Source organism: Dipodomys merriami, unplaced genomic scaffold (genome assembly GCF_024711535.1).
Source record: "Dipodomys merriami isolate MVZ:Mamm:240054 unplaced genomic scaffold, mDipMer1.0.p SCAF_11, whole genome shotgun sequence".
NCBI lineage: Eukaryota > Metazoa > Chordata > Mammalia > Rodentia > Heteromyidae > Dipodomys > Dipodomys merriami.
The window spans coordinates 46,065,475-46,091,981 of NW_027202382.1; the positions used below are offsets into that span (position 1 = coordinate 46,065,475).

General features: G+C 52.0%; 1 protein-coding gene across 1 annotated transcript in view; it reads left to right on the top strand.

The window, feature by feature from the left end:
* Cfap77 (cilia and flagella associated protein 77) overlaps window positions 1-26,507 on the top strand; it is a 120,792-nt gene that overhangs the window by 80,245 nt on the left and 14,040 nt on the right. The window contains exons 4-5 of the mRNA XM_070006636.1: window positions 13,750-13,855; window positions 15,869-15,970. Coding sequence (XP_069862737.1) covers window positions 13,750-13,855; window positions 15,869-15,970 — 208 coding nt within the window. The remainder of the gene's footprint in view (window positions 1-13,749; window positions 13,856-15,868; window positions 15,971-26,507) is intronic.

A 26,507-nucleotide genomic window follows, 5' to 3' on the forward strand; every position in this document is an offset into this window, starting at 1 on the left:
GGGCACACACAGCTCCAGTGTGTGTGTGTGGGGGGGGGGTTGTCTTATGAATTTCTTGCCCAGGCTAGTCTTGAACTGAAGTCCTCCTGGTAATTTTCTGAATAGTTGGGATTACAGTCATGAGTCACAGTACCTTGTCCATCGTGTTGAATGTCCTCCAGGAAACACGCCCCTGTAGAGCGGATACACAGCTGTGACTTTCCTGGGCAGGTGACCGGGGACTGCCTCCCATGCTACCCCTGCCCCCAGGGGCCCAGCTCTGCATTTCTACCTCACTAGTGCAGCAGGAAGGGTCCTGTGGGAGGACTGGGAATTGGGCGGTGCCTGGGAGAAGCAGGCCCCTGTGCCGTTCTCCCAGCTTTGGCAAAGTCCAACCATCCAGCCATCGTTCCTTCTCTTAGTTTCTCTTCCCAGTCTGGATGCCCCAAGGCCTCTCACCTTTACCCTCCCTCCCCACCCACCACCCAGTGGCCACAACTTAGATTTTCTCAGTTACTTCCCCCCCCCAACACCCCCTCTATCTTCCCCCCCCCTCACCCCCTGCAGCTAGGCCCCAGTGTTGGAGTCACTAATTGAATTTGCCCTTGTGAAAATTGTTAACAAATGCAAATGAGCTCTTAGACAAATTTAGAAGTCAGGGCTGAGCTGTAACTCAGCAGTCATTAGCTTTTGTGTTGTAACCACAAACAATTAAGAAAGAATGGCCAGCCCTGAGGTCTCGTGCCTAATTAGCCTTCAGAGCCCTGTCAGGGAGGCTCTGGGCGCTCCCTGCCCCCTCAGCGGCCCCCAGGAATCCAGGCCCTGGAGCAAAGGCAGGACAAGCAGAAAGAGGCGGGTGGTGGGAGGGGTGGGCAGCAGCCGCCCGGGGGCGCCCAGGGGCGGAGCTGGCCAGTCAACCGTGCCATTCAATGCCTCTACTGGAGACGGGGCCCAGGGGCCTGCGGAGATTCCTCCGCACTGGAAAGGCTCAGAGCTGCAGTCCACAAAGGTTCAGGGGTGCCTCTGCTAGGATCATGGGTTTGGGGTGCACCCTGTTAAAATGTGGGTTCATTGGCCTGACCCAGGCTAGGGGGTCCTACTTGTGTGCATGCGCACATGCACCAATCCTGGGGCTTGAACTCAGGACCTGGGTGCAGGCCCTTAGCCTTTTCTCTCAAGGCTGATGCTCTACTACTTGAGCCGCATCTCCACTTCTGGCTGTTTAGTGACTAATTATAAGTAACAGTCTCAGAGACTATTCTGCCTGGACTGGCTTCAAACCAACCTCCATCCTCAGATAGCCTCCTGAGTAGCTGGGATTACAGGTGTGAGTCACTGCACTTGGCTGAGATTCTTCACTTCCTCATCTGAGAGTGGCATGGGCATCAAGAGGGCAGAGAGATAGTGTTGTCAGACTTCTGATCGTGGTTCAGGGCTCATGCCCTAGGTGTGTGGGAGCCGTGCCCTCAGGTTTGCAGACCCTGGGCACTCCTGCAGACCCCGGGTGCTCTGGTCTTTGTGGGTCCTTTCCTCCATGTAGAAAAGAAAAGGATATGTTGTACCTGTACCCTGTTGCAGGACCCCCACCAAGAAGACCACCGAGAGTCAGACGTTCCGAAATGCTTAAAAGCAAGGCTTTATTCAGGCGGGCTGCAGCTCGGGCTTCGTCCTACACACCAGCTCAGCGGAGCTTAGGAGGAAGGCCCTGAGCTGAAATTTCACAGGGTTTATAAAGGCAAAACCACAAAGTTACAGCAACCAGATGTGTTAACAGGACATTCTAGGCGATAAGGGGTGATAAGGGGTTATCAGACCATTTGGGCTAGGGCAATAAAGGGCAGGGGGTTAGCAGACCCAGACCGTTTGAGCTACAGCGATAAAGGGCAGGGGGTATCTGTGAAGTGAGGGGAGTTTGTGGCCACAGATAACTCTGTCCTTGGGATTTATGTGAGCTCTGGTTAACTTCAACACAGACAGGTCAGTTCCTGGAATTTATGTTTGCTCTGGGTCACTCATACTTTAACATAAATGACAGAATGGCTGCTGCCTCAAAATGGAGTTACTTCAACTCTTCAGGTATTTTCTGGCTCTGCTGGCACAGGAATAGATACAATGCTGTGTCTGGGCACAGTGGCTGATGCCTGTAATCTCAGCTAGGATAGGATTAAGATTCAAGGCTAGCGTCTGGGAAGGTGGCTCAGTGGTAGCGTGCTTGCCTTGCATGCATGAGGCCCTGGGCTGGATTGCTCAGCACCACCTAAGCAGAAAAAGTCACAAGTGGTGCTGTGGCTCAAGTGGTAGAACACAACCCTGAGCTGAAGAGCTGAGGGACAGCGCCCAGGTCTAGAGTTCAGGCCCCACGACCAACCAAAAAATAACAATAATAATAAGATTCGAGGCTAGCCCAGGTAAAAAGGTATTTAGATCTCATCTAACAAGCTGGGTGTGGCCCACAGTGGTCTGAGGCTAGCCCCAACAGGGACCTTATCTGAACAATAACTAAAAAAGAGGGTGGGGTGCTGAGGGTGTGACTCAAGCAGTAGAGTACCTGCCTAGCAACTGTGAAGCCCTGAATCCAAACCCCAATAATCCAAGCCGGCTCATTTACTACAATCTGGGTTGAAAAGAAATGAAGACATATTTTGTGTCCCAGGAAGTGTCTTGGGGCTCAGGCACCATGTCTCCCGAATCCAGCGGAGGCGTTGAAAGATTTCCTCTCCTCGCTCCCCTCCTGCGCCCCTCTCTCTCCTTATGTGCACAGATCAAACGGGAAGGCCGCGGCCTGTCTTACTGGAGCTCTGTTGGTATAACTGAACACCCAAGGCAGGGGACTGCTGCAGATAGAGAAGTTTCTGGCTTTGTGGTTCTGGATGTGTGGTTCGTGGCACTGGCGTCTGGTGAGGGCTTCCTTAGCCCCGCAGTGTCATACAGGGCATTGCAGGGGGACAGAGTCAGCTCAAGTCTCTCTTGCTCTTCCTGTGAGGCCACCAACCCCATATGACTCCCCCCTCACAGCCTCATCAAACCCTAACCACCATCCAAAGGCCCCTTCTGCCAGTGCCATCAGCCTGTGAATTTGAGGTCCAAGTTTCCAACCCATGTTTTGGGAGGTCCACTTGGACCATGGAGGAATGGAAGCCAGAAAGCTCCAGACTCCACAAAGGCTCCCCACCTCTGCGTTCCAGGGGGGGGCGAGCACTGTGCCTGTTCCCTTTGACCTCACATCCCCACCTCTCTGCCAGAAACAATGGGGTAGACTCACCTGTGATAGGTCTCTGAGCTCTGGGGAAGAGAAACAGACGGTAAATGTTGTTTAAGAAGTACAGATTTGAGGTCAGGTTAGGCAAAAAGTGTAAAAGACCTCTATCTGAACCAAGAAAAAGCTGGGCATAGTGGTACATTCTGGTTATTCTAGCTATGTGGAAAGCATAAATAGGAGGAGTACAGTCCAGGCCAGCCTGAGGGGAAAAAAACATACAAGTCTTTGGGAAAATAAGGAAAGCAGAAAGGGCTGCTTATGGTTCAAGTGGCGGAGTATATGCTCAGCAAACGAAAGGCCCTGAGTTCGAACCCCAATGCCAAAAATAAATAAAAGGAAAAAAGGCAGAGACCCAGGGCCTAGAGTTACAAATTCATAAGCTTGCAAGAGAATAGGGGCAGAGCTAAGGCAATGGGCAATGGTGGAGACAAGGCAAATTCAAGGAGAAGCCTTCTCCAAAGGCAGCAATTCATTCTTTACTCCTCCCTCCCTTCACTGGAGGCAAAGACCTTGCTGTGTTGCCCAAGCTGGCCTTCAACTCGCATTCCTCCTGCCTCAGCCTCCATGGATGTTACCAGATAATCCAGAGCCCCATTTTTATGTGCACTTCTTCTGGCTTTTGAAAAATGGATTATTTGTGAGGTTTTAAAATGCCACCGACTGACTAAATATGCCTGCAGGCCAGCGTGGCCGAGGGAGGGTCTGTGGAGCACGGGGACTGAGCTGTGGCCCCAGCATGTCATTGGATCTGGCTGCACACGCCCCCACTTCTTTGCTGTGCTGTGGATGCTGCCTTGGCTCCCAACCAGCAGGCTTCTGGAGAGGGCGGAGTATGATGGGCGTGGCCTTCTGGGGCAGGAGCGGGTGTGGCCTTTAAGGGCCACTCAAGGGTTCTGATGGCTTCAGGTGTATTTCCTGCCTTGATTGTAGGGGAGAGCACAGGTGTGCTGAAACTGTATAGGAATAAACACACGACCAACCTTAGGCTCATCCACTCAGCATCCGTGGGTCCAGACCCCTCAGGGATATTGGCCTTACAGATGGTGATGTGCCTCACACCAGTAATCCTCAATCCTCAGGAGGCTGAGGTTATTTATTTATTTATTTTCTGGTGGTCATGGGGCCTGAACTCTAGGCCTGGGCACTGTCCCTCAGCTCTTCAGCTCAAGGTTAGAGCTCTACCACTTGAGCCACAGCACCACTTCCGGCCTTTTCTGCTTATGTGGTGCTGAGGAATCGAACCCAGGAACTTGTGTATGCAAGGCAAGCACTCTTCCACTGAGCCACCTTCCCAGCCCCTCATTTATTTAGTTATTTTAAATGAAAGAGTAGATGGGCACTGGAGTCTCACATCTATAGTCCTAGCTATTCAAGAGGCTGAGATCTCAGGATCATGATTTGAAGCCAGCTCAGGCAGAAAGTCCATGAGTCTCTTATCTCTAATTAAGTGTGTATGCGTGCGTGTATGTGCGTGCATGCATGCACACATACATATACACACATACACACACGGAGCTGTGAGTCCAGTGGTAGAGCACTAGCCTTGAGCAAAAAAGCTCAGGAGCAGCACTTAGGCCCTGAGCTCAAACCCCAAGACTGTCACAAAAAAAAGGAGGTTTGGCGCAAGTGGTAGAGTTCCTGTCCAGCAAATGCAAAGTTCTGAGTTCAAATGCCAGTTACACCCCACACAAGACAAAGGACTTAGCAGTAGTCTTGGTATCGTGGAGGGAAATTTATTCCAAATCATTTAGAAAATCAGGAGTGAGGGGCTCTATAAATACTTCTTGGCAGTCAGACCATGAGCCCATTTGGGAACCGAAAGGAAAAGCATTCCTTCCTGAGCCAGCTGTGTGGTGCCATCCATGGAGGGGGTGGGGGGGGGCAAATCCAAAGCTCAAACTCAGCATGGGGGGGTCCCAGGAGGAGGGACAGGAGCTGGGCTCCTCAAATGGCCCCATGGTGCCACATTAGCTACAGGCTGTGTTTTTGTTTGTTTTGGGTTTCAACCCAGGGCCTGGCCACTGTCCCTTAGCTTTTTCACTCAAGGTTGGTGCTTTACCAGTTGAGCCACACTGCTACCTCCAGCTTTTTACTGATGAATTGAAAATAATTTCACAGACTTCCCTGCTCTGGCTGTCTTTGAGCCTCAGTCCTCAGATCTCAGCTCCTGAGTAGTTAGGATTATAGGCATGAGCCACTGGTACCTGGCTGGGGTTTTTTTTGGTTGGTTTTTTTTTTGTTGTTGTTGTTGTTTTTGTTGGTCATGGGGCCTGAACTCTAGGCCTGGGCGCTGTCCCTCAGCTCTTCAGCTCAAGGCGAGCACTCTACCACTTGAGCCATAGCACCACTTCCATGTTTTTCTACTTATGTGGTGCTGAGGAATCGAACCCAGAGCCTCATGCATGCAAGGCAAACACTCTACCACTGAGCCACCTTCCCAGCCCCCCTGGCTGGGTTTTGATCAGCACTCTGAGAGAAACCAGCCTGCCAGCCTCTTCCTCCTCCAGAAGCGCATGGAGCTCCATCAGGTCCCCTTCTGAGGGCGCCCAGCGGGTCCCCTGTATCCCTTGAGGGTGTGCGGATGCCAAGCCAGCACCTCCTCCGCCCCCAGGGAGCCGAGACCGCCGGCACCTAAGAGATGGATTTTAATTTTATTTTAACAAAATAGCTGTCTCTCACTGGAAGGCACATGACCAAAGAAAGGCTCCCGTCTTGAGTGGAACCGCGTTGCTCAGACCTCCGCGCTGTCATTGATTTTCCAGGAAGAAAAAAAAATCGCCTCTGGCTACTAAACTGAATTAGTAGTCACTGATGACCAATTATTTTAGCCCACTGCGAATGGGAGAGGCGAACTGAAATCCAGTTTGTCAGACCTGAAGCTCCCTTCTGAAACGCCTTTCAACAAATGTGTACCTCCCGTCCCTCTCGAGGAGCCTCCGCCCTCCTCTCTCCCGCCAACTTCTCCCGCTCTGAGAAGTTTTAATGAGCCTGGCAGATGAAGACGACTTGCATGAAAGGGGCTCCTGTAATCCACAGAGCGTTCTTGGCAGACAGCGGCGGGCCTGGGCAAATCAGAGCTGTCAGCCCCCATCTCGGCCTGCCCACACCGTGCCACACCGCACCGCACGCGTGTCAGCCTCATGTTTGCAAATGATCATTTCCATTTCTCTTTCGTGTCCCTCGGAACCCTTGGTCTGGGGCATCCGTCTCCAAGCCTGGAGGATAGATTTGATGAAACTAATCGGAAGTTCTCCAACATCCCTCCAGAGTAGGAGCTGATTTTTATTTTACTCCCTATTTTCTGCTCTCTTAGACTTAGTGACGAGGCGTGGCTGTGAACGGGAGCTTTTCAGAGGGTTGGGTAACAGGTGATTTGTCAGGCTCTTAACAGGGCAGCTGCAGCAGTGTGGAGATGGCCACCTTGCCAGAGGGAGTGCCCAGGCTAGCCCAGGGCTGGCTTTATTTTATTTTATTTTTTTCCGGTCATGGGACCTGAACTCTGGGCTTGGGCGCTGTCCCTCAGCTCTTCAGCTCAAGACTAGCGCTCTACCACTTGAGCCACAGCGCCACTTCCGGCTTTTTTCTTTTTGCTTATGTGGTGCCGAGGAATCGAACCCAGGGCCTTGAGCATGCAAGACAAGCGCTCTACCACTGAGCCACCTTCCCAGCCCCAGGGCTGGCTTTAGACCAGCAGAATCGGCAGACAGAAACCCCACAGCTTGAGACCCCCGATGGTCCCTGCCGAGAATCAGCACCTCAGAAACTTTCCTACATAGGAAAGTCTTCCAGCCAGTCCAAGCAGCACATTCGCACCGTTCACGCCTTTCCACCACTCCTGAGCACAAAGCAGGACAAGCAGACAGGCCAGTGGTCACCCCCAGCCATGAAACCACAGGCCATCCACACCAGTGGCTCACGCCTGTGAACCTAGCTACTCAGGAAGCTGAGACACAGGTACCATCAGGGCCAAACTTCCCAGAGCCAGATGGGAAAGGGGACACTGTGGCAGGCACTCTTGATCTTGCCTAGCATGTGGGCCCCCCAGAGAAGCCTGCAGCACTGGAAGCGCCGGGAGGCAGCTGGGCCTGAGGCTTTGCAAAGGCCCATGCTAACCACCCCCCTGACCCCCCCCCCAGACGTCCCCCCCAGACCCTGGCAGCGAGAAGCCCAGGGATCAGATAGAAATCAATCACCATGCATTTCCCCAAAGCCTCAGTGGCTTGAGCAGCTTGAGCCATGGGAAGGCAGGGACAGGGATGCTGCAGGGTCTGGTGAGAGGACGGTTGCTGGGAAAGTCTGAGGATCGCCAGGCCCCTGCATTTGGCCTCTGTCTGCGCTGGCCAGCTGCACAGCCTTGTCAGCCTAAGCTGCCTGCCCTTTGTGTGTGGAGAGCTGGATTCTCTGCACTGGAGACGCCGTAGCCCGAGGGCTGGGAGTCTGGGCTTTGCTGTGGATGTGGCCAGGTGACCCTGGGAAAGCTCTTTGACCAATCTGGGCCTCTGCTTCCCTTTTCTATGTTCACTTAGTGAGGATGAATAATTAAGCTCTTCTCTGTGAACTCCTCCACCTCCTCAAAAGTGAGGTTCAGAGAAAACTATAATTGTTACCACAGGGGCCTCAGCCCACGGCAAACCTTTATGGGGGATAGTGGTGCTTTTCTTTACAATGAAGAACTTCATTGACTTTTGCGTGTGTATGTGTGTGTGCATGCGCGCACAGGTGCTGGGGCTTGAACTTGGGCCTGGGCACGGTCCCTGAGCTTTTGTGCTCTCAGCTAATGCCTTACCACTTGAGCCACAACTCTGTTTCTGGCTTTTTGGTGGTTGATTGGAGATAAGAGCCTCATGGACTTTCCTACCCAGGCTGGCTTTGAAACTCAATCCTCAGCTCTCAGGCTCCTGAGTAGCTAGGTTTACAGCCATGAGCCACTATCTCCTGGCTTGAATTAAGTCGATTTTTAAAGGGAAAATACCTAGTTACTCACGAGGCTGAGGACTGAGGATCTCAGCTCGAAGACCAGCCCAGGCAGAAAAGCCCATGAGACTCTTATCTCCAACTAATCACTAAAAATCTGGAAGTGGAGCAGTGGTTCTAGTGGTAGAATGTCAGTCTTGAGTGAAAAAGTTAAGGGACAGTGGCCAGACCCTATGTTCAAGCCCCAGTATCAGTACAAAAACAAACAAAAACAAAAAAAAACTGAGGGCTGGGAAGGTGGCTCAGTGGTAGAGTGCTTGCCTTGCATGCCTGAGGCCCTGGGTTCAATTCCTCAGCATCACATAAGCAAAAAAGAAAAAAAAGCCAGAAGTGGCACTGTGGCTCAAGAGGTAGAGCGCTAGCCTTGAGCTAAGAGCTGAGGGACAGCGCCCAGGCCCAGAGTTCAGGCCTCACAATCAGACACCCCCCCCCAAAAAAAAAAAAGAAAAAAACTGCGCTGGGTGCCGATGGCTCATACCTGTAATCCTAGCTACTCAGGAGGCTGAGATCTGAGGATCGTGGTTCAAAGCCAGCTGTGGTCAACATGTTGGCCTTGAGCTGAAGAGCTGAGGGACAGTGCACAGGCCAGAGTTTAAGCCCCATAATTGACAAAACCAAAACCAAAACTGAACATAGCAGCAAAAGATAAATATGGAAGAAAATAAGAAGAGTGAGTCCTAAAGATGCTTCCTGCCTTTTCCTGCCAAGCACTGTAGTTTCCATCTGTAATCCCAGCTATCTGGGAGGCAGAGATTGGAAGGACAGAGACTCAGTCACCTCTGTTCTCTCTCTCTCTCTCTGTCTTTGTCTCTCTCTCTCCCTCCCTCCTTCCTGGCTGCTATCAGGTGAACAGGGAGAAACCCACAGTGATCCTCAGAACTCAGCCTCCCGAGTAGCTAGGATTACAGGTGTGAGCCACCAGTGCCCGGCTGGCCTTTTCCTTCTTTTAAGTTGTTTTCCTGGGCATTTGTCACGCCATTGCACTGGTTAATACGTCCAGGCTAGGAGAATTATGGAAACTTCCAGCTTCATTGGGAAACACATTTGTGTTTGTCACTCCATGCTGGCTGCTCAGTGGGAGGGGTTGAGAATGAGCTGTACCCACCCCCAGCCCCATTTCTGTGCCTTCTCCCAGCCAAGGTGTGTCTCTGTGGGTTGGCACAAAGCGCATGGGATTCCGTGATGTTTTCTATTGTTTCTTTCATTGCTCTTTGAGTATAACTCAGTGTGAACCCTCTTTATTTCTGTTTGTAATTAAAACCTGATTTGTAAGCAGGTCCTGGCTGCTTACATCTGTAATCCTAGTGATTCAGGAGGCTGAGACCTGAGGACTGAGGTTCAAAGCCAGCCTGGGCAGGAAAGACCGTGAGACTCTGATCTCTAACCACCAAAAAAGCCGAAGTGGAGCTGTGGTTCCAATAGTAGAGCACCCACCTTGAGTGAAAGCAACAAGTGAGGGCTCAAGCCCCAGACAGCAAAAAGACAAGGGGGGGGGGGTGGAGACATTGTTTTAAAAGTTTTAGAATGTTCTTGAATGTTTTCTATATCACAGTTGGGAGAACTCATGTGTGAGTGCCCAGGCCTGATTCCCTCAGCTATATTAAATTATATATATATATATATATATATATATATATATATATGTAAAGCCAGGCGCTGGTAGCTCACGCCTGTAATCCTAGCTACTCAGGAGGTTGAGATCTGAGGATCACGGTTCAAAGCCAGCCAGGGCAGGAAAGTCCAAGAGACTCTTATCTCCAATAAGCCACCAGAAAACCGGAAGTGGTGCTGTGGTTCAAGTGGTAGAGTGCTCACCTTGAGCTGAAGAGCTGAGGGACAGCGCCCAGGCCCAGAGTTCAAGACCCAGGACCGACAAAAACAAACAAATAAACTATGTATACTTTAGCCAGCTTTGCTCTTTTAGACTTTGTTTAGATTTCAAATTTATTGGCAAATAATATTTTACATAATATCTCGAGGCAGTACTGGAGTTTGAACTCAAGGCCTTGTACTTTGGTAAGCACACTGTCTCTACCACTTAAACCCCATTTCCAGTCCTTTTCTGCCTTAGGTATTTTTGGATACAGTTTCCGTGTTTTGCCCAGAACCAGTCTCAGTCCTGGATCTTCCACTTCTTCTCCCAGGTCACTGAGATTACAGGCATGAGTAACCTCACCCAACCTAGTTCTGTGCAACTTTATTACACATGTAAGTGTGTAAGATAATCAAGAAATTGTTCCATCACCACAGAGATCACCCTGTACCAGCCTTCCTTCACACCATTCCCTACTTCCTGGAAAGTTTCAAGAATGATATATACATGAAATCAAACAGCCTTTTTCACTCAGCATAAAAACCTAGAGAAGCCAGGCGCCAGTGGCTCACGCCTGTAATCCTAGCTACTCAGGAAGCTGAGAACTGAGGATCATGGTTTAAAGCCAGCCCAGGCAGGAAAGTCCATGAGATTCTTATCTCCAATAAACCACCAGAAAACTGGAAGTAGCACTGTGGCTCAAGCGGTAGAGCACTCGCCTTGAGCTGAAGAGCACAGGGACAGTGCTCAGGCCCAGAGTTCAAGCCCCACAACCGACAAAAAAAAAAAGTAGAGATGCCGGGTGCTGGTGGCTCACACCTGTAATCCTAGCTACTCAGGAAGCTGAGGACTAAGGATCATAGTTCAAAGCCAGCCCAAGCAGGAAAGTCCATGAGACTCTTTGTTTGGTTTTTTTTGGGGTCCGGTCATGGGCCTGAACTCTGGGCCTGGGTGCTGTCCCTCAGTGTTGGGTCTTCATCCGTCTTTGGACGGACGGGGTCCGAGGAGGGGTAAGTGCGGCCGCTTGCCCATTCCCCAGCCTCCCTTAGCCCAGGAGACAATCAGACGCAGCCGGGAGTCAAGTCAAGCAGGAACTCATTTATTAACAGGGAGCATTCCCTTTTTAAAGCAAAAGACTGCGTGGGAGGAGAGGAAATGGGATCAACCAATCACTGAAAGGCCATACCTTATCATGCACCCAACCTTCCATGAGTTGTTTACACACTGAACCTAAACAAATCAGCTCTGCCCACTCAACTTCCTCTCAGGGTCATCTTTGCTACTTGTGTTCCCCACAGATTTCCCCACACCTCAGCTCTTCAGCTCAAGGCTAGCGCTCTACTGCTTGAGCCACAGCGCCACTTCCAGCTTTTTTTTTTTCTGCTTATGTGGTGCTGAGGTATCGAACCCAGGGCCTCATGCATGCAAGGCAAGTGTTCTACCACTGAGCCACCTTCCCAGCCCCTCCATGAAACTCTTATCTCCAATAAACCACCAGAAAACCAGAAGTGGTGCAAAAAAAAACAGAAGTGGTGCGGCTCAAGTGGCAGAATGCTAGCCTTGAGCTGAGGGACAGCATCCAGGCCCAGAGTTCAAGCCCTATGACTGACAAAAACAAAACCCAAAGACCCCTATGATCTGTGTCATGTATTAATAGTTGCTTTTTATGGCTGAGGAGTATTCCATAGCTATATATAGGGTTTGTATGATCTAAGGCCTCCATGATTCAGGACCCACTGCAAGGCAGAGGGGAAGTGAGTGTGTGCTAGTTGGGCAGGAGAGGACCCCAGGCAAGGTACAGGGCCTGGAAGGCCAGGAAGGACATGAGGATGGGCCAGATGTCTTGGAGAGGTGGCTGGGTGCTCCTGGACTTGGTCTGAGAAAGGGAAGGAGTGATGGAATCTGATTCATGTCCCAGCCTCTCTCTCTAGCCTCCACTCCTGTTTATCCAAGTTAACAAGCCAGAGCAGAAGTAAGACCAGCCAGTGCCTTAGACCTGAGCAGAGCTTGGCAGCTGTGCCAGGCTCCAGCCCCACCTGCCTCTCTCTCCCAATAATAAGAGCCTCTGGCCAGAGGCGGTCATCCAGGCTGCAGGACTGCAAGGGCTGGTTCTGGTGATGGATATAGCAGAGGCTGCTGCGAGGAGAGCCCTTCCCTGGGACCGGCCTCTTGGGGTAGATATTTTGAGATTACGCACACTCGTAGTGTCATTAGAAAGCACAGCTATAAATTAGGCTGCTCAGGGGCATGGGGTTTGTAATAATTAAGTAATAAAAGTCGCCACAGGGGTAAAGGAGCCAGAAAACAAAGAACCAGTGTTTATAGATGCACTGCTGGCTGTTCAGGGAGGGACCTGGGCATTTCACAGCCACGGAGCCTCTGCTCCGATAACTCAAGTTCCTCCAGACCATGCGTGAGGACTGCCGGGTCAGCCCAGGCTCATGGCTAACCAATTATTGCCAACTGGCATGAGACCCACAAAAATCAGAACTGGAATGTTTCAAGACACGAAGACCTTTGTGTGTGTGTGTGTGTGTGTGTGTGTGTGTGTGTGTGTGTGTGTGTGTGTGTGCTGGTCCTGGGGCTTTGGGCTGAGCTAAGGGCCTGGGTGCTGGCCCTGAGCTTTTTTTTTTTTTTTTCGGGTCCGGTCATGGGGCCTGAACTCTAGGCCTGGGCGCTGTCCCTCAGCTCTTCAGCTCAAGGTTAGCGCTCTACCACTTGAGCCAGAGCACCACTTCTGGCTTTTTCTTTTTGCTTATGTGGTGCTGAGGAATCGAACCCAGGGCCTCTGGCATGCAAGACATGCGCTCTACCACTGAGCCACCTTCCCAGCCCCTGGCCCTGAGCTTTTTGTTTAAGGCTAGTGCCATACCACTTGAGCCTCAGCTCCACTTTTGACTTCTTGGTGGTTAATTGGAGATGTAAGTCTCAAGAGCTTTCCTGCCCAGGCTGGTTTTAAGCCATGATCCTCAGATCTCAGCTTCCTGAGTAGCTAAAATGACAGGTGTGAGTCACCAGCACCCAGCTTGAAAATCTCACATTTTTCTAAATGTAAGATATCACAACTTTCAACTGATGGCCGTCACTTCAAAGATTTAAAAAAACTGGTGTATAGGCCCAATGAAAAGTCAGGCTGAATGGTGACTGCCTATAATCCCAGCTAGGCAGGAAGCAGAGGTGGTAGGATCCAGGTCTGAGGCCCACCTTGGACCAAAAAAGCATGATGGGGTTAGGGATTGAGCTCCTGAAGAGCACTTGCCTGGCAGATGCAAACAAAACAAAACCAAAAGAAAAAAACATGAGATCCCCTCTCCAAAGTAAGTTAAGCGATGAAAGCGATGGGACGTGCTTCAAGGGGCAGCCCACATGCCTAGAAAGCATGCGGCCCCGGGTTCCAACCTCCTGGAAGGTGTGTCAGGGGGGCTTTGGCATGAGGCCCCAGGTTCCAACCTCCCGGAAGGTGTTTCAGGGGGGCTTTGGCATGCGGCCCCGGGTTCCAACCTCCCGGAAGGTGTGTCAGAGGGGCTTTGGCCCTCTCTGCTGCTCTGCTCGTAGGCACGTGTTTGCTGAACCACTCATGCACGTGCCCTGCCTCTGTCAAGATTTTGGGTGCTGGCCAGAGCCTGGCACAATCTTGGGGTGAGCTCTAGACATGGAGGCTGCGGGGAGGAGGCCTGACCTTCCTTTCTCGGCCTCTAACCCTGCCTGGCCTTGCCTCCCCCAGGCCGTCGACTCCCTTCTTTGATCTGCTTCAGCATCGCTACCAGCAGCTGTGGGTGCAGGAGCAGAAGGCCACGCAGGCAGCCATCAAGCTGGAGAAGAAGCAGAAGGTAACTGCCCTAGCCCCAGGGCCGGCGGCTGCGGAGGGGAGATGCGAGCTGGCTGGCACCACACTCCACACTTGTGTCTAGCAGCTGTGGTGTCTTGTGTCTAGCTAGGAACCCATCAGGTATTACTGTGTCTGGCCTATGAAGATGGTCAGTTTGTAGGCTGGACTGCCCCGGTCCTAGGGGTAACGTGTCACTACTGTAGGTCTGTACACTGCTGCCAGGGTACCCCGGATTTTAGACGCAGTGACCCCAAATGAAGTTCCTATGATCACCACCGTTCAAAGGCCACTCTGCTCAAAGCCTGGAGCCCAGCCAGGCACCAGTGGTTCACGCCTATAATCCTAGCTACTCAGGAGGCTGAGATCTGTGGATCACAGTTCAAAGCCAGCCTGGGCAGAAAAGTCCATGAGACTCTTATCTCCATAAACCATCAGAAAACCAGAAGTGGTGCTGTGGCTCAAGTGGTAGAACGCTTGCCTTGAGCTGAAGAGCTGGGAGACAATGCCCAGGCCCAGAGTTCTAGCCCCACAACCAACAAAAAAAAAAAAGCCTGGAGCCCTTTCCCAGCAGGGGGAATGGACATGTGACTGGCTCTCGAGTCTAAAGACCCGCTGGCCAGCTGTGGGCTAAAAGGTTTCTCTACTTTGGTAGTTTCCATACTGTTTGAGAGGGCTTGTAAATTATTCCCATGCACAGTCAATAGTGGCTCACACTCTAATCCTAGCTACTCAGGAGGCGAGAACTGAGAATCCTGCTTAGAAGCCAGCCAGGCAGACAAATCCATGAGACTCTTATTTTCAATTAACCAGCAAAGAGCCAGAAGGAAGAGGGAGAGAATGCAGTCATAAAACTCAATGCCTATCCTATGAAATTACGGAAATGGAGGGGAAGAGTGGGGCTTGGGGGGCGCGTTGGGGGAGAACAATGGAAGGGGTGACATGGATCAAGATGCATGGTCTTCATAAACTGATTTGTTGAGTGGTAACTCCTTTGTACAACTACTTAAAGATAATTTAAAATATAATTAAAATGTTAAAGCCGGAAGTGGAGGTATGGCTCAAGTGGTAGAGTGCCAGCCTTGAGCGGGGAGGGGGAGGGGGCTTCGTGAGAGCACGGGCCCTGAGTTGATGGTGATGATGATGATGATGATGATGATGGTGGTGGTGGTGGTGGTGATGGAACTGATGAACAAATCAGTAAAGAGCTTGCTGACGTGATGTGTTTATCTGGCTCACCGGACCAGGAGGAACTTGTGCTCATTTTGGTTGGTTTAGCCGTGGACGGCAGTCCTGCGCGTATGCTCAGTCAGCCGGCCTGCTGTCACACCTCAGGCTTCACAGCCGTTGAGACATCTGTTCCAGCTAGCTCTGAAGGTCATTTGGGGTCAGGTTCTAGGGGCCTCAGTGATCCTGAATGAACCCTGTCCGCCTCCTCACCACACCATCCTCTCATGAGAGCAGAGGCTGCTCCCTCTGAATCTGAGGGCCACAGCTCAGTCCTCAGCGGACCCCAGGAGCTGTAGGACTTGCATTACGGCCTTGTAGAGAGCTGTTAGTGGGCACGGAGCATACGAGGTAGGGTGAGCCCCCTGAAGAGACCTCACGCGTCTCTGTGCCTGGGTGGGCCTCCTCCCTGGGCCAGCTGTGGGAGGAACCCAAACCCCACATTTTCATCACTCAAACATGGTGGAGACCCTGTGAATCTCAGTTCTGTTGGTCTCTGAGGAGAAGTTCAAGGATGACAGGACTTCTTCCCAACTCTGGGAGCTGCTGCTTGACCCCAAGCAGGGTCCCCAAGTATCCTAGGGCCACACTGAAAACCAGGATCTCATGCCCAGGGAATCCTATGCACCCCTATCCCCACCTCACCCCCCAGCCCACAAGCAGCCTCCTGGGGCGGGATGAGGGGAAGACCGTTGTTAAACATCCTCCGAGAACGAGCCGGAGCAGGAGGGAGGAGGCCCCGCGGTCCCCCCTTCATTGCCAGGGCTCTCACCTATGTGATCGCCCGCAGGTGGTCCTGGGGAAGCTGTACGACACCCGGAGCAGCCATCTGCGCAAGTACAAGCCCCCCGTGAAGCTGGACAGCCTCTGGCACATGCCTCACTTCCAGAAGGTCAGTGTCTCCTTCGCGGTCGCCGTCCTGCACCGGAAGTTCCGCTGGTCCTCCAGGCCTGTAGCCATTGGGTGAAAGAGACAATGGTGGCAGTGATCATGGCTGACACTTTCTGGGAGCTTCCTAGGTGCCAGGCACGGAGCCCTCTTCACTCAGACTCTTCTTATACACAGCTGTAGCACCCGCCTATTGGGCACAGGAGGAAACAGGGCCAGTAGTGGGCACTGGCAGGGCCACTGGCTGATCCTAGCCACCTCACCTCAGAGCTGGGTAACAGTCCACCCAGGGCAGAGGCTGTCTGGATCCAATCTCCCTTCTGCAAGGACAGGATTACAGACGCAATCACATGCAGGATTACAGATGCAATCAATCACCTGCAGGCTCTGGACTCAGGGATGGAGACAGCCCTGTGCCCACCTTGTGGTGCTGGCCTAGGGAAAGAGGAGCAAATGTCTGTGGGTGACTGGTGTATGTGCATAGCATACAACCACAGTGACAGACAAGGCCCCGGGACCGGGCCGTGCTCTGGCATGGGAGCTGAGCCTGTGTTCCTCCGGCAGCACCCAGGGCAGGTCAGCAACTTTCAGCAGGGAGAAGGCAGTGTGGGAGGCAGCCAGCATCGCCAGAATGAAGGGGGCCGCCTGTGCCCAAATCGGGGAGAAGGAGCCGCTGTAGCAGGCCACGAGGGACTTGCCTGGTCCCAGGAAGCCAGCTGCATGAGGTAGACAGAGAGACAGACAGACAGACAGACAAGACAGCCTGGCTGCTGTGTCGTGTGCATTGAAATACACTGTAGACACTGAAGGGGCTACTGCCTTCCTGAGCCTAATGCACTTGAACAAGCTTGGCTGGAAACCCGCCTCCCGCCCCCCATGGGTGGCCTCTATGTCCTCCTGCCCAAGTGGCCTCTCAGCATATGTCAGTGACCATGTGCCCTGCCGCCCGTCAGCCCGGCTGCCTCTGCGATCACAGCAAATGTCACGGAAAGAACATGAGTGAGCGCGTTCCCGAGGCCGTGGGGTCACCGCCATGCTGTCACTTCATAGCACCTCACCTCCTCCCTCCTCCCTCCCATTTCTCTGGCTCGCTCAACCTCCTGCCTCTGTGTGTGTGTGTGTGTGTGTGTGTGTGTGTGTGTGTGTGTGCTCACACGCACACGTGTGTGCATCCGTGCCTGCGTGTAAGCCTGGGGATTGAACTCAGGGCTTGGGTGCTGTCCTTTCGCTTTTATCTCAAGGCTGGAGCTTTACTACTTGAACCATAGCTCCATTTCTGGCTTTTTAGTGGTTATTTGTAGATAAGAGTCTCTTGAATGTCTTGAATTTGTCTGCCTGGACTGGCTTTGAACCAGCCTCCTGAGTAGCTAGGATTACAGGCATGAGCCACTGGCGCCCAACCATTCTGCCTTTTAAAACACATCAGCCTGTCTGCCCACCCTGGTCCTCTCCAGCCCTCAGCAGCCCACAGTCTTCTCCCTGGATCCCCATCTGTGGTCAGTACTCCTGCAAGGGTACCGCCCAGCCTGGCTCCAGTGGGGACCCTGGGTCCCAGGCACTGCCATTATGGGATGTCAGGAAGGAATGCCAAGCAGGAGAAGTTTGCAGAGGCCCTGCTGCGGGCCAAGGGCTGGCACACCGGGGGCCCTGGCTAGGAGAGCAGAAGGAACACCCCCTATAGGAAGCAGATCCAGGGGGAGTTGGGGGCTCCAAACCCCAGGGTCTCCTACAGCTCCTTCCCTCCACGGAGCCCTCCCCCCTCAGCCCCAAAGGGCTCCTTTCTCCCTGTCATGCGCTTAGCCATTCTGCGATGAACCCATCAATCAGGGATACTTCCCGGTGTCCCCAGCAAAGTGTGAACCCGCAAGGACCAGGCCTGCCAGGGTGCTTAACTCAGAGGAGGCGGCCACTAAACATCTGGAATGAATGAATGCTTGAATGAATGGCCAGCACTGCCCAGAACGACCACAAGATTTTATAGGCTGCCACAGACCTGACCCCTTGGCTCCCCAAATGCCTAAGCACTTCCCACCACAGATGGGGGCCAAGGAGGGGGTGGGCTCAGAAGCTCAGCCAGTGCCTACGTGGGGCAGCTGCTCCCCTTCAGCTCACGAAGGCCCAGGAGGGGCTTTGTCTGGGTCTTGTGCTGCCCCTGGCCCTATTATGGAGAAGAAAAAAACAAAACAAAACAAAAAAAAAAAACAAGGCTTCCAAAAAAAGTTGCACATGTCACAGTGATGGATATGCTAAGTGGACTCTCCCCGCTCGCGAACAGATGTCGGCGCTGAACTCTGTCAGAAATAATTAAACACCTTTCACACCGAAAAGCCGCAGGCAGGGCAGCCGCCACCCTGTGGGCCGGGTCACCATGACGGGCGGGGTAGGACCCCAGCCCCCTCCCCCTGCCCCTGAGGTGGACAAGATGGGCACCAGGCGGGGCTGGCACCGCTGTGAAGGTGGACTAGGTGTCCAGTGTAGTCCTGTTGTGGGCAGTGTGTGCTGAGGGCTGCAGGTCAGGGGTGGGGCTTGCCTGCGCCTGGGAGTGAACCCCCAGGGTCAGCCAGAGGGGGGTCAGATTGGCATCTGCCCTTTCCTACCTGTCCTGTGATTCACTTCCTCCCCGGCAGGGCAGCTTAGGAGGGTTTGAAGAGAGCATGCTCAGCAGGCAGCTGGCCCACAAGAAGCCACCAATAAATGGCAGCTGTCAAGTGGGTGGTGGTGCCGATCATTCATTCATTCATCACTCACTCATTCATTCATAAGTATCTCTCCCTCACACACACAGCCACATCGATGGAGGGATGGTTTGAAAAAGCCCATTCCTAGGTGAGCTGTTAAAATGGTCAGGGGACATTCAGCTTAGCTGGCACCCCCACGTTTGGGATATGGGGACCATGCCCATAGTGACACCCCTATTTCCCATCACCCCAGGGTAGGCTGGCGTGCCCTGTTCACGTGCTCTCCCCAGACCAACTGTCTGCCTCACTGGACCTGAGGAGAGGGGTGATTATGGATTATGGATACAGATCTCTCTTTTGTTGTTACTGAGCCCTTTCTGAAGTCACACGGTCGCTGGTCAGTCTTCCCACCCTAAGACACAGAGGCCAGTGAAAGCCAGGACTTGGGCCTGTAGTGAGGGACTCCACTGAACATCGCTGCGGGAGAACCTGGGCTGTGCAATCCCGGCTGGCCAGAGCACCGTCTACCTTGGTGTGTCTGTCACACTCCCGATGTTTGGAGGCTCCCCACATCCTGTGGTGCTGGGCGAAGCGGGGTGTTCTCCCTTTCTCTCACAGGCTTTCCGGTGGCAATAAGTACATATATCTTTTATAAAAACCAGCCATGCTATTTTACAAATATTTTAGCTGGAAGCTGAGCATGGGTGGCTCACACCTGTAATTCTAGCTACTCAATAGGCTGAGATCTGAGGATCATGGTTCAAAGCCAGCCCTAGCAGGAAAGTCTATAAGACTCTTATCTCCAATAAACCACCAGAACTGGAAGTGGCGCTGTGGCTCCAGTGGTAGAGAGCTCGCCTTGAGCTGAAGAGCTGAGGGACAGACAGCACCCAGGCCCAGCGTTCAAACCCCACGACTGACACACATACACAAAAAATTTTAACCTGGCCTGGAAGTGCATGCCTGTAATCCCAGTACTCAGGAGGAGCATGAGTTTGACACTCTATCTCTTTTTTTTTTATACTGTACAGAGGAATTACAATTACATGGGCAAGATAACGAGTACATGTCTTATCAAGCATTGTTGCCTCCTCTTTGTTTCCCCTTCCCATCCCTTCCCATACTCCATCCACCTCCCCTCACCCCACCCTTCCTCCCCCCCACCAAAGTTGTAAAGTTCGTTTTTTGACATAACAACTTGTACATCTCATTGTTGCAATGGGTCCACCTGTATCCCTAGTTAAATGATTTGTTTTTGTTCTTCCCCTCCACAAATTATACCAACATCAAATACAGTGAAAGCAGGGGTTATACTGTGGGGGAGGGACATACAAAGCAACATAGAAATCATCTTATAAATATGTTAGAAACAATTGCATGAAAGAAAAAAAACATTTAAATACTTATCTTGGGGTTGATTCCCTAACATCAACTTATCTGACCTTTTCTGCTTGACTCAGATATATACTAGTTATTGCAAATAAGGGAAACCATGGCACCTATGTTTCTTTGGGCCTGGCTTACTTCACTTAATATAATTTTTTCCAGGGGCTGGGAAGGTGGTTCAGTGGTAGAGTGCTTGCCTAGCATGCATGAAGCCCTGGGTTCGATTCCTCAGTACCACATACACAGAAAAAGCTAGAAGTGACGCTGTGGCTCAAGTGGTAGAACGCTGGCCTTCAGCAACAAGAGGCTGGAGGACAGCACCCAGGCCCTGAGTCCCAAGCTCCAGAACCAGCAAAAAAAAAAAAAAAAAAAAAAAAAAAAAATATATATATATATATATATATGTATGTATATATATAATTTTTTCCAAGTCTTTCCATTTCCTGACAAATGGGGCAATGTCATTCTCTTCAGATCGTATAAATCTTTCACCTTTCACTCTATCTCTTAAAAAGAAAGAGGAGGGCTTTAGAGGACAGAGTCGGCACTCTTCCCCAGTCTCTTCCCAGGGGTCCACCCTCTTTGAGACAATTCTTCCTGTTGTCTCAGAATGCTGGTGTGCTTTAGGCCACACCTGGTTTCTCGTGGTCGTTTGTGTCAGGCCTGAGGGTCAAGCAGACATTGCTGGACCTGCTGACTTCTGGAGGCTGGATCATTTTTTGGCCAAGTCCAAGTTAGAATTGCCAGTCCAGTGATCCATGCGGAAGGGGCTTTGCCCAAGCACCTGCCGGTGCCCCCTGCACCACCCCCTCCGCCCTTCCCACAGCTGGGTCTCCCTGCAGCACGGGTCCCACCGACATTTCATAGTCGTTCAGTCACTAAAGTATGAACAAATTGACTATATTTTCACTTGGCTTTTGGTTTTAGCTCTACTGCTTTAGAATAATGGCCCAGGCTATTAGGCTAACAGCTAGATTTACAAGCTCGTGTGCTCTGAGCGCGCCTCTCTCTGTGGAAGACTAACCCTGCCTCGGGTCTCCTGGGCCCCTGGCTTCCTAACAGGAGCTGGAGATGGAGGAGGAAAAAAAATCTATCAGCAGCCAGCCAAGCAGCGACACCCAGAGAAGCAGCTGATTAGTGAAAGCTGCTGAATCTAAGAAAAAGGATTTTCTCCACCACCTTTGAACTCTCTGACAAATCATAGCTGGCTAGAAAGTTAACCCTCTGTTACACCCCAGACCACCCCACTGCCTGGCCTCTGCAACCCCAGAGTCACGCTTTCCAGCCCCACAGGGGGCGGGCGGAAGGACAGATGCCAGATCACCTGCCCTCCAGGGGGGGGAGGGGCTGCTGGTGTATTTTAAGAACCCTGTCTTTTTGGCATTGGAATTCAAATCCTGCAGGGTTGCCTGGGAGAGGGCGGGGAGCGCTGGCACGGATGTGTCACACACAGAATGGGGGGGGGAGGTGGGACGATGGGAGGAAGAACGGAGCTGGTGTCCCTCCCTAAGGACAGGTACCCCATTATAAACCCACCGTTGCCCCGCGCTGACTCACCCGCGCAGGAGCAGGGGCTTCGCTGGCTTTATGTAACCCACCACCTCGGGGCTGCCTGCTCAGGGGGTGACATTGCTGCTCCAGAGCTAACAAGGCACAAATAGCCAGAGCTGGAGGTGTGGGGATGGGAAACGCAGGCAGGAGTTGTGCAGGGGTGCGGCCGAGAGAAAGAGAGAGGCAAGTTCCTGGAGTAGTGGAAAAGTCTTGAAGTGTCTGCGGCGGCACTGGTCAGGCTGACACTTGGAGCTGGCCAGGCAGGCACTGTTCAGCCCACCCTTTACCCCCGCCAACTCCCGAGGTCCTCCCCCCCCCACACACACATAGGAAAATAGTCACGTAGTTGTGTGCAAAACCTACCAGAAAATGGAGCTGAACCGCTTGCTTTAGTATCAGGCCAGCTCCCTGATGCATAACTTCCAAGGACCTTGTTGAAGTCCCCCTGGGGTCTCTCAGCTCCCACTTGTCAGCCTCTGTCGTCCGGGACCCCATGGTGAGTGCAGCCAGCAGTAGGCCCATGAGATAAACCGTCCAGCGCTGTGCTGCTTCCCGGGACAAACTCGTGGAACAGCAGGTGAAGTGCATCACAACATGACAGGATCACCAGCTTCCCTGGGAGAGAGTGGCAAGGCCCACTACACCAGGGAACAACCCTGGGGAAGAAGGAAGATGCTAGAAGTGGCTAGACTATTCCTTTCCTCTGCTCAAAGAAGTCCCAGGAAATGGTGTTCTAGAGCAACACAAGCAAATGTGGGTAGTTGGATCAAAGACCTTCAGCCAGAAGCACCGAGGGAGAGAGTGGCTGTGAGGATGGGCCTCCCAGGTGGCCGCTGTGACAAGGACACCCACTATCCATCCTGAGCCTTCCCAGACGCTGGCCTGGGCCGCTGGCACATCTCTGTGTTAGAAGGAAGAGGAAAGCAAGTGAGGGAGGGGAGGGGAGGGAGCAGAAGGGAGGGGATGGGAGAGGAAAGTGGGGAGGGGAGAGGAAAGGAAGAGAAGGGAGGGGAGAGGGGAAAAAAGGGAGGAGAAGGGAGAGGAGAGGGGAAAGAAAGGAAAAGAAATGAAAGCAAAACAAAAGAAAGAAAGCTCAAACCCCAACTCCTGGCTGGCAGGTGGCCGAGGTCAGGGACCAGTGGAAGGGGAGGGAAAGGAAGGGCAGTCAGTGGAGAGGGCTTGATGGGTGTCCAGAGGGTTGTGGCCAGCCCTGTTCTGGCTGATTTAAGCCTTTACAATAAACCACACACTTCCCACGGCTCTGAAAACCATTAGACCCTGATAAACTCTCCAGCATCTTTGAAATTGGAGTTTGGCCTCAAGGCTAAAGAGGAGGAGGCCGTTGGCTCCACATACAGCCTTGCGGTGTTGCAGGTGGGAGGCAGACAGAGACAAAGACAGAGCTGGGAGGGGGCGGGGTGGGGGACTGAGTCTGCACACACAGGCTTTCACAGACAGCCTGCCTCGGCCTCTACATCTGCTAAATGGGCATATAAGGCGTAACCAGCCAAACACGTACAACCTTGCGGAGAAAATGCTTGGCCCAAATCTGGCAAGAGGACAGTCAGCTGCAGGATCTGTGGATGAGAGGAGACCTGGTCATACCCAGGATCCTCTGAGGACAGGTGTCAAATGGAGACACAGTGGCTCACACCCATAATCCTAGCTACTCAGGAGGCTGAGATCTGAGGGTCCAGGTTCAAAGCCAGCCCAGACAGGAAAGTTCATGAGACTCTTATCTCCAGTGAACGAGTGAAAAGCCAGAAGTAGAATTGTGGCTTGAGTGGTAGAGCACCAGCCTTGAACAGAAAAAGCTAAGTGATAGTACCTGGGCTCTGAATTCAAGCTCCATACAAAAAGAAAAAGAAAAAGCTAAGCAGGAATGAGAGGTCCTGAATTTAAGTCCTGATACCTGCACAGATAAAAAACAAAACAAAACAGATTCCCATCCAAAAGCCTGACCGGGCCTGGAGCAGCCAAAGCTGCACTTTGGGGCACAGGTGCTCGTCTACACACGTGCTGATGGTGTACTTGAGCCACTAGATGGCTAGATGGCTTCTGCAACAGACATATATTCTTGTGGTGCTGGAATCAGAAGTTCAAAATCAAGTTGCTGGTGTGGTGGAGTTCGGAGGGATTGTCCTCCTGGTTCACCATCCGCTGTCCGGTCACTATCCTTGTGGTGGGAGAAATGAAGTCTCCAGTGTCTCCCTTTCTAAGGGCACTTACTCCTCATCGAACCCTGACTACCTCCTGAAGGCCTGGACATCAGTACATCAGTGCCACTGGGAGGGATTTACATGGTTGATTTTGGGGTTTTTTTTGGGGGGGGGCTGGACACATTCAGTCCAAATCAGGCTCCATTTGTCTCTTGCTTGTATTTCCTGCTTCTGGGTGGTGTGTGTGTGTGTGTGTGTGTGTGTGTGTGTGTGTGTGTGTGTGTGTGTGTGTGTGTGTGTGTGTGTGTGTGTGTGTGTGTGTGTGTGTGTGTGTGTGTGTGTGTGTGTGTCTGTCTGTCTGTGTGTGTGTGTGTGTCTGTGTGTGTGTGTGTCTGTGTGTGTCTGTGTCTGTCTGTCTGTGTCTGTGTCTGTCTGTCTGTGTCTGTCTGTCTGTCCTAGGGACCTGGGCACTGTCCCTAAGCTTCTTTTTGATCAAGGCTACTGCTCTACCACTTGAGCCACAACACCACTTCTAGCATTTTCTGAGTAGTTCATTGGAAATCACAGTCTCCTAGGCTTTCCTTCCCTGGGTTGACTTTCAACTGCAGTCCTCAGATCTCAGCCTCCTGAGTAGCTAGGATGAGAGGCATGGGCCATGGGCATCTGGCTGTATTAACTGCTTCTGGAACCCTGTACAATTAATTGCTGGCTCTCCCTTCTACAAGACAGCCCAAGGAAACCACAAAGCCAGAAGTCGGAGGTGCTTTCAGGAACAAGCTGAAGTTGAGGCTGGCTGCCAGTATTAGTAGTAACAATGGCAACAACCATGCAGGGCTTGGGTACTGCTCTGGGTGCTAGGGACCACACCAGGCGCTCGGCAGTGACCCGGTGATGGGTAGGAGGAGTTCACTTCCAAGGTGAGAAATTGAGGCCCATCATCATCGCTCAGCTGCCAAGTGCTAGGGCCAAGATTGCAACTCAGCTCTATCTGACTCAAAAACCTGCATTCCTGACCATAGAGTACTTAGTGCCACCACCCCGTCCGTTGAGAGAAGACCTGCTGGCACGCTGGAAATTGCTCCTATGTACTCCATGTGGTGGAAAACTGAGCGGCTCAACTTAGGGGCTCAAAAGTCTCCACACTTCACTCGAGGTGGTGTCTCTTCTACACGCCATCTTATTTCATATCATGTACCACCCATGGGAACCTTCAGATCACTGGAAAGAGGCCAGGGTGCTGCTGCTGGGGGGAACAGAACACTGTGTCCACTCAACGTCTCAGCTGGGTAAAGCAGATAGAGAGGGTTATTGGCATGCCTGGGACTCACGTGCATTTCTAACAGTACTATGGTCTCATCACAAGATCCTAACCCATCAATCCATCTGTCCCCCCCACCCATCCATCCATCCATCTACTCACCTATGTACCCATTCATCCGTGTCTGAACCCATCCATTCATCCAGCCATCGTATCTATCAGTCCAAAAGGCCAGCATCCATCCATCATCCTAGCCTTAGGCATCCATTCATCTTTCTCTCCGTGCATCATCCACCCATTCAGCAGTGCATGTATCCATTCATCATCACCTCTCCATCCATCCACTTACCTATGCATCCATTCATCTGTCTCTCCAGCCAACTAGCAGTCCATTCATTCACTAGTCCATGTATCCATCTGTCCATCCTTCCATCCATCCATTTATCCATCCACCCATCTACCTATGCATCCATTTATCTCTCTTCCCATCCATCTATCTCCATCCATCCAGTCCATATATCCACTTATTCGTTTGTCCATCCACTCATCCACTTGATTATGCATCTATTCATCTATCTCTCCATTCATCTAGTCAGCCAACAGTCCATGCATGCATGCATGCATCATCCATCTATTTATGCATCTATTTATCTGTCTGTCCATTCATCCACCTGTCTCCATCATCCATCAATCTATGTATCCACCCATCCTTCTAACCATCCATCTATTGTTCCTCACCCATCCATTCACTCCTCCACCCACCCATCCACCCATGCATATATCCCTCTATCATCTCCCTTTATGTTTGTCCACCCAAGATCTCTTCAGTGTCTCCTCAGGGTCCCTAACAGTAGAGTTACTCCGAGACTCCTGCCTGCTGACGTGTCACCCATCCTTCCACTCCTACTTATGACCTGGCAGGATCTACTTGTGGACCTCCACCAAGATGCCAGGAAAATCCATCTTGATCACTACTCCAGAAAGACGAAGGGGGAATAATAACATCAACCCCACTTCAGTACACCCCATTCCTGAGGGCAGAGACCCTGTCCTCTGAATGTTGCCTCAGCTACCTGCAGTAATGCCGACTCTCCTGCATCCTATCTGAATAGGAAACAGCACCGCTGGTGCGCACCATGCAAACACTGCAGCAAAGGACTCCATTTGCAACAGAGCACAAAATCAAAGACTCTGTCAACCGAGCAACCACGCGCCTGGATAACCACCTTCCGCTACCTGTGCAAGCCCTGTCAGGAAATTTCCAGAGAAAATAATTAAGGAATCCCCATGGTCCGAGCTCTGCAGCCCGGTCTGGAGCTCTGGAGTTAGACGCTCACTGGGGATCGGGTCACCCTCCAGCCCGCTCCTTCCTGGAAATGAGTGGGGTTGGTTTGAACACACTGGCTGGTGCGGCTCCCTGCCCTGGCAGGCTCTAGAACTCCCCTCCAGCGTGGCATGGGAAGTCTGCCCCGACAGCCAAAGAAACGTAGGCAGTAAATGAGATCGCGG